Source organism: Brugia malayi, assembly GCF_000002995.4.
Source record: "Brugia malayi strain FR3 genome assembly, contig: Bm_193, whole genome shotgun sequence".
Classification (NCBI taxonomy): domain Eukaryota; kingdom Metazoa; phylum Nematoda; class Chromadorea; order Rhabditida; family Onchocercidae; genus Brugia; species Brugia malayi.
The window spans coordinates 419-9085 of NW_025062405.1; the positions used below are offsets into that span (position 1 = coordinate 419).

At 42.6% G+C, this 8667-nt stretch overlaps 2 protein-coding genes across 2 annotated transcripts; both read right to left on the reverse strand.

Moving 5' to 3' along the window:
* Positions 1 to 253: 253 nt before the first annotated feature.
* On the reverse strand, positions 254 to 2095 carry Bm17273 (Uncharacterized protein; the record flags this gene model as incomplete). The annotated part of the gene is made up of 3 exons (XM_043083074.1): positions 254 to 930; positions 1005 to 1389; positions 1463 to 2095. 3 exons carry the CDS (start codon positions 2093 to 2095, stop codon positions 254 to 256), a joined length of 1695 nt encoding a protein of 564 aa, XP_042939008.1.
* Positions 2096 to 2115: 20 nt separating this feature from the next.
* Bm17274 (Uncharacterized protein) lies at positions 2116 to 8278 on the reverse strand (the record flags this gene model as incomplete). The annotated part of the gene is made up of 8 exons (XM_043083075.1): positions 2116 to 6091; positions 6197 to 6283; positions 6420 to 6731; positions 6824 to 6910; positions 7100 to 7363; positions 7450 to 7536; positions 7724 to 7914; positions 8201 to 8278. 8 exons carry the CDS (start codon positions 8276 to 8278, stop codon positions 2116 to 2118), a joined length of 5082 nt encoding a protein of 1693 aa, XP_042939009.1.
* Positions 8279 to 8667: the final 389 nt, after the last annotated feature.

Here is an 8667-nt window from a genome sequence, read left to right on the forward strand (position 1 = left end):
CGACACGACTTTCACGACCATATTCTCTTCCGGCATGACTTTCACTATCATGTTCTCTCCGGCGACTACTTTCCACGACCATATTCTGGCCTCGACACCACTTTCACGACCATATTCTTCTTCCGGCATGACTTCACTTTCCATGTTCTTCTCCGGCACTACTTTCACGACCATATTCTGCTCTCGACACCACTTTCACGACCATATTCTCTCCGCATGACTTTCACGACCATATTCTCTTTCGGCATGACTTTCACGACCATATTCTCTTCCGGCGATGACTTTCGACTACCATCTTCTGCGGCGGCACGACTTTCACGACCATTATTCTCTTTCGGCAATGACTTTCACTATCATGTTCTTCTCCGGCACTACTTTCACGACCATATTCTGCCTCGACACCACTTTCACGACCATATTCTCTTTCGGCATGACTTTCACTACCATATTCTCCTCCGGTGCGACTTTCATTGCCATATTCTGCCTCGACACGACTTTCACGACCATATTCTCTTCCGGCATGACTTTCACTATCATGTTCTTCTCCGGCACTACTTTCACGACCATATTCTGCCTCGACACCACTTTCACGACCATATTCTCTTTCGGCATGACTTTCACTACCATGTTCTTCTCCGGCACTACTTTCACGACCATATTCTGCCTCGACACCACTTTCACGACCATATTCTCTTCCGGCATGACTTTCACGACCATATTCTCTTCCGGCATGACTTTCACAACCATGTTCTTCTCCGGCACGACTTTCACGACCATATTCTCTTTCGGCACGACTTTCACTACCATGTTCTTCTCCGGCACTACTTTCACGACCATATTCTGCCTCGACACCACTTTCACGACCATATTCTCTTTCGGCATGACTTTCACTACCATGTTCTTCTCCGGCACTACTTTCACGACCATATTCTGCTCGACACCACTTTCACGACCATATTCTCTTCCGGCATGACTTTCACTATCATGTTCTTCTCCGGCACTACTTTCACGACCATATTCTGCCTCGACACCACTTTCACGACCATATTCTCTTCCGGCATGACCTTCACTACCATGTTCTTCTCCGGCACTACTTTCACGACCATATTCTGCCTCGACACCACTTTCACGACCATATTCTCTTCCGGCATGACTTTCACTACCATGTTCTTCTCCGGCACGACTTTCACGACCATATTCTCTTTCGGCACGACTTTCACTACCATGTTCTTCTCCGGCACGACTTTCACGACCATATTCTCTTTCAGCATGACTTTCACTACCATGTTCTCCTCCGGTGCGACTTTCATTGCCATATTCTGCCTCGACACCACTTTCACGACCATATTCTCTTCCGGCATGACCTTCACTACCATGTTCTCTCCGGCACTACTTTCACGACCATATTCTGCCTCGACACCACTTTCACGACCATATTCTCTTTCGGCATGACTTTCACTACCATATCTCCTCCGGTGCGACTTTCATTGCCATATTCTGCCTCGACACGACTTTCACGACCATATTCTCTTCCGGCATGACTTTCACTACCATGTTCTTCTCCGGCACCACTTTCACGACCATATTCTCTTCCGGCATGACTTTCACGACCATATTCTCTTCCGGCATGACTTTCACGACCATATTCTGCCTCGACACCACTTTCACGACCATATTCTCTTTCGGCACGACTTTCACTACCATGTTCTTCTCCGGCACTACTTTCACGACCATATTCTGCCTCGACACCACTTTCACGACCATATTCTCTTCCGGCATGACTTTCACTACCATATTCTCCTCCGGTGCGACTTTCATTTGCCATATTCTGCCTCGACACGACTTTCACGACCATATTCTCTTCCGGCATGACTTTCACTACCATGTTCTTCTCCGGCACTACTTTCACGACCATATTCTGCCTCGACACCACTTTCACGACCATATTCTCTTCCGGCATGACCTTCACTACCATGTTCTTCTCCGGCACTACTTTCACGACCATATTCTGCCTCGACACCACTTCAACGACCATATTCTCTTCCGGCATGACTTTCACGACCATATTCTCCTCCGGCATGACTTTCACTACCATGTTCTTCTCCGGCACGACTTTCACGACCATATTCTCTTTCGGCACGACTTCACTACCATGTTCTTCTCCGACACCACTTTCACGACCATATTCTGCCTCGACACCACTTTCACGACCATATTTTCTCCGGCACTACTTTCACGACCATATTCTGCCTCGACACCACTTTCACGACCATATTCTCTTCCGGCATGACTTTCACTACCATATTCTCCTCCGGCACGACTTTCACGACCATATTCTCTTCCGGCATGACTTTCACTACCATGTTCTTCTCCGGCACCACTTTCACGACCATATTCTCTTCCGGCATGACTTTCACGACCATATTCTCTTCCGGCATGACTTTCACTACCATATTCTCTTCCGGCATGACTTTCACTACCATGTTCTTCCCGCACGACTTTCACGACCATATTCTCTTCGGCACGACTTTCACTACCATGTTCTTCTCCGGCACTACTTTCACGACCATATTCTGCCTCGACACCACTTTCACGACCATATTCTCTTTCGGCATGACTTTCACTACCATATTCTCCTCCGGTGCGACTTTCATTGCCATATTCTGCCTCGACACGACTTTCACGACCATATTCTCTTCCGGCATGACTTTCACTATCATGTTCTTCTCCGGCACTACTTTCACGACCATATTCTGCCTCGACACCACTTTCACGACCATATTCTCTTTCGGCATGACTTTCACTACCATGTTCTTCTCCGGCACTACTTTCACGACCATATTCTGCCTCGACACCACTTTCACGACCATATTCTCTTCCGGCATGACTTTCACGACCATATTCTCTTCCGGCATGACTTTCACTACCATGTTCTTCTCCGGCACGACTTTCACGACCATATTCTCTTTCGGCATGACTTTCACTACCATGTTCTCCTCCGGTGCGACTTTCATTGCCATATTCTGCCTCGACACCACTTTCACGACCATATTCTCTTCCGGCATGACTTTCACGACCATATTCTCTTCCGGCATGACTTTCACTACCATGTTCTTCTCCGGCACTACTTTCACGACCATATTCTCTTTCGGCATGACTTTCACTACCATATTCTGCCTCGATACGACTTTCATTGCCATATTCTGCCTCGACACGACTTTCACGACCATATTCTCTTCCGGCATGACTTTCACTACCATATTCTCCTCCGGTGCGACTTTCATTGCCATATTCTGCCTCGACACGACTTTCACGACCATATTCTCTTCCGGCATGACTTTCACTACCATGTTCTTCTCCGGCACTACTTTCACGACCATATTCTCTTTCGGCATGACTTTCACTACCATATTCTGCCTCGATACGACTTTCATTGCCATATTCTGCCTCGACACGACTTTCACGACCATATTCTCTTCCGGTATGACTTTCACTACCATATTCTCCTCCGGTGCGACTTTCATTGCCATATTCTGCCTGGACACGACTTTCACGACCATATTCTCTTCCGGCATGACTTTCACTACCATATTCTCCTCCGGTGCGACTTTCATTGCCATATTCTGCCTCGACACCACTTTCACGACCATATTCTCTTCCGGCATGACTTTCACTACCATGTTCTTCTCCGGCACTACTTTCACTACCATGTTCTTCTCCGGCACTACTTTCACGACCATATTCTGCCTCGACACCACTTTCACGACCATATTCTCTTCCGGCATGACTTTCACTACCATGTTCTTCTCCGGCACTACTTTCACGACCATATTCTGCCTCGACACGACTTTCACGACCATATTCTCTTCCGGCATGACTTTCACTACCATATTCTCCTCCGGTGCGACTTTCATTGCCATATCCAGCTATGTCACCATCGTCACCTTCATATGTGTCTCGAATACTGCTGTTACCGCTATATTCATTCCTTACACCACCGTCATATTCATTTACGACACCACTCTCATTGTAATATGTGCCTCCGACACTACTTTCATTACTATATTCATCTGTTGTCACTACCTTGGCACTAAATTCTCCTTTGGCACCACTTTCATTGCTATAAGCGCTCATGTCACCGGTATCACCGCCATATTTGTCTCCTACACTGCTATTATCTTTATATTCACCAACTGCATCACTTTCAACGGTTTGTCTCTCGTCACTACTGTTACAACCGTATTCACCTCCTACACCACTGTCATGCTGATGCAGGGCACTGCTCTTTTTGCATTCTCCGCCAACACATCCATTGTCATGTTGTTCTGTTACCGCTGTATTACTACTATAACGTCCGGTACTGCTTTTAATGCCATATTTTTCTCCTACATAATTTTTACTGCTATTTTCTCCGCCGGCACTACTATCACTGTTATATGTATTTCCAGCACGGCTTTCACTGCGATATATGCTACCGGTATGATTTTCACTGCTATATACGCCTCCAACACCACTTTCACTACGATGTGCTCCTGCGGCAAAACTTTCACTACGATGTACGCTTCCGGCACGACTTTCAATTCGATGTACGCTTTCGTCACGACTTTCACTGCGATGTACGCTTCCGGCATGACTTTCGCTCCGATGTTGTCCTCCAGCACGACTTTTAATGCTAAATATGCTTCCACCACGAGTTTTATTGTGATGTTCTCCTCCGGCACGGCTTTCACCGCGTTGTACGCTTTCGTCACGATTTTCACTGCGATATACGCTTCCGGCACGACTTTCACTGCGATATACGCTTCCGGCACGACTTTCACTGCGATATACGCTTCCGGCACGACTTTCGCTCCGATCTTGTCCTCCAGCACGACTTTTAATGCTAAATATGCTTCCACCACGACTTTTATTGTGATGTTCTCCTCCGGCACGGCTTTCACCGCGATGTACGCTTTCGTCACGACTTTCACTGCGATATACGCTTCCGGCACGACTTTCACTGCGATATACGCTTCCGGCACGACTTTCACTGCGATATACGCTTCCGGCACGACTTTCGCTCCGATCTTGTCCTCCAGCACGACTTTTAATGCTAAATATGCTTCCACCACGACTTTTATTGTGATGTTCTCCTCCGGCACGGCTTACAATGTGAAATATGCTTCCACCACGAGTTTTATTGTGATGTTCTCTTCCGGCACGGCTTTCAATGCGATGTACGCTTTCGTCACGACTTTCACTGCTATATACGCTTCCAACATTACTTTCACTACGATATACGCTTCCGGCACGACTTTCGCTCCGATGTTGTCCTCCAGCACGACTTTTAATGCTAAATATGCTTCCACCACGAGTTTTATTGTGATGTTCTCCTCCGGCAGGGCTTTCAATTCGATGTACGCTTTTGTCACGACTTTCACTGCTATATACGCTTCCAACATTACTTTCACTGCGTTGTGCTCCTGCAGCAAAACTTTCACTGCGATATTTTCCTCCAGCACGACTTTCACTACGATGTACGCTTCCGGCACGACTTTCACTACGATATACGCTTTCGTCACGACTTTCACTGCTATATACGCTTCCAACATTACTTTCACTACGATATACGCTTCCGGCACGACTTTCGCTCCGATGTTGTCCTCCAGCACGACTTTTAATGCTAAATATGCTTCCACCACGAGTTTTATTGTGATGTTCTCCTCCGGCAGGGCTTTCAATTCGATGTACGTTTTTGTCACGACTTTCACTGCTATATACGCTTCCAACATTACTTTCACTGCGATGTGCTTCTGCGGCAAAACTTTCACTGCGATGTTTTCCAAGGCTTTCACTACGATATACGCTTCCGGCACCACTTTCGCTGCGATGTTGTCCCCCAGCACGACTTTCAATGCGATATATGCTTTCGGTGCGACTTTCACTGCTTCCGACACCGTTATTACCGTTATATTTGCCACCATCACTGACATCACTGTATGAACACTTCCAACCTTCTTCAGGTACACAATACGAGTATTCCAGTCTGCCACTGTTTTTTCTTTCGATTACGCATGAATGCAATTTAGAGTCGCAAAAGCAACCTCTGTATCTGAAAGAAATTTTTCGGTACTATTGAGAAATCTTAAGCAAGCCAAGAAAATTCTTATGTATATTTAAAAGCAATTTTCTATAAGAATAATTAAAATGTGCTTACGTCCATGATTGATTCTTTTGCAATATGCACCAAGCTTCCGGTTCACGTTGGTCGTAGCAATCTTTTGCAGAAAAGCACTCCTTTCTTCTGCAATTTTTTCTCTTATTATTACTCATTTATATGATGGCAATTTATGCACATCAAATGCAACATCAGTATGTCAATGCGACAGTATCACTTCATCAATGATTTATTAATAATATAGGAAAGCTATATGACTTACTTGCCATCAGTTTCGACAAATTTTCTTTTTACATAATCTTTTCCAACAACATGATATCTAGTTCCTGCACCATCATCACCGTCATTTTCGTCGTTAGCACTACTTTCATCGCTATATGTGCTCCTGTCACCGCCATTAACAATATTACCGCTTGCGATAGAATCTTCATCTTCAGCAACGTTTGCGCCTCTGTCAGTGTATGAGCATTTCCAGCCCTCTTCAGGCACACAGTACGAGTATTCCAGCCTACCATTGTTCTTTCTTTCGATAACGCATGAATGCAAATTAGCATCGCAAAAGCAACCCTTGTCTCTGAAAAAGAAAATAGAAAACAAACACAAAGAATGAAGATTCTAATGTATATCGAAAAACTATTTTCACAAAGATAATTAAAATGTCCATACGTCCATGATTGATTCACATTCAACATGCACCATGCTTGTGGTTCACGTTGATCATAGCAAGCTTCTTCAGAAAAACACTTTTTCTTTCTGCAAGTAATTCACATAATAAAGTGAAATGAACTCTTCTGTTTAGCATTATTTCTCAATTTCAGAGACAATTTATACGCATAGCAATTTATACACATCAAATGCAACATTAATAAGTTAAAATTACAGTGCCAATGAAAGGATTTATAAGCAGCCTTACTGATAAAATAGGAAAGCCAAATGACTTACTTGCCATCAGTCTTGATAAATTCTCTTTTCATGTAATCACTTCTTGCACTATCATCACCATCATATCCTCTTTCAGCATCATATTCATCGCTATGTACGCTCTCGTCACCACCACTACCACCTTCACCGTCTTGTGTGCTTCTGTCATTGTATGAACACTCCCAACCTTTTTCAGGCGTACAATACGAGTATTCCAGCCTGCCACTGTTATTTCTTTCAATAACGCATGAATGCAACTTAGCGTCGCAAAAGCAACCTTTATCTCTGAAAAAGGACTTTCTCAGTACTACTGAGAAATTCTAGTCACAAGCATTGAAAATTCTGATTTAAAACAATTAAAATGCATTTACATCCATGATTGATTCTCATTTAAAATACACCAAGCCTCTGGTTCACGCTGATCGTAGCAAGCTTCTGCAGAAAAGCACTCCTTCCTTCTGCAAATAATTCTTACAATAAAATAAATGAACTCTTTTAATTCGCATTATTTTTCAAATTTGCAGACAATTAATATACAAATCGATTAAGAGAAACATCAAATATAAATAAAATAGTATATAATCTTCAATGAAAGGATTCATTAAACAACCCTAGTGATAATATAGGCTTTATCAAATGACTTACCTGCCATCAGTTTTAACAAATTTTCCTTTAGTATAATCGCCTCTTGCACTATCATCGTTATCATATCTTTTTCTGGCACCGCTATCAGCGCCATATCCATCTTTATTACCATCATCAGAGTCATATTTGTACCCGACATCACATTCACTACTACCTGCACCGCACTTCTTGACATCAATGCCAAATTTATCCTGATTAAAGAAAATGAAAGTTAAAAAATTAAAATATAAATGAATTCTGTGCTTTTTTCGTTTAAATATTTGTAGTTGTTGGATGGAATTCGTTATGACTTTTTTCTAATCAATTTTAGCTGCTGAATTGGAAAAAACGAAAGTGCTTTTTCAAATTAATACTCTAATTTCCTATTCATCGCTTATTTGCTACAAAGTCTTGCAATACTCTATAGGAAGCCAGCCATGGTTTTTGATTTAATTTAAAAAAAAATTTTTCTTGTAGAAATAAGTTTATAAAAGTTACATGATCATCTGAATGTGATGTACAAGGAAGGATCGCAAGAGCAATTAATATGCCAAGCGATATTAGAAGTTTGTGCATTTTCCTTCCTGGAAAAAGCAAAAATTTTACTTCCATTTTTATAATGGATACGCAACGACAGGTTATTCCGAGTTGGAATAGTATTTTTTCTTATTATTCTAATTTAGGAACTTCAAACAAAAAGCATAATAAAAAAGATTCGTAGTTTCGTATCTAATCTTCTTAATTTAATCTCTTAAAACTACCTTCTATCCTAAGAATTTAAACTTGTAGAATTTAATTAAAGATGATACCAATATTCATTCGAAATTAACATCATTACCAATAACTGATATGAACCATTAGTTTTCAAAAAAGTTTAACAACTAGTAAACCTTAATTGAAATAACACCTGAAATGGAAGGATCAAGTGATCAAGAAAAACAAATTATCCATCTTTTTGGTGATTC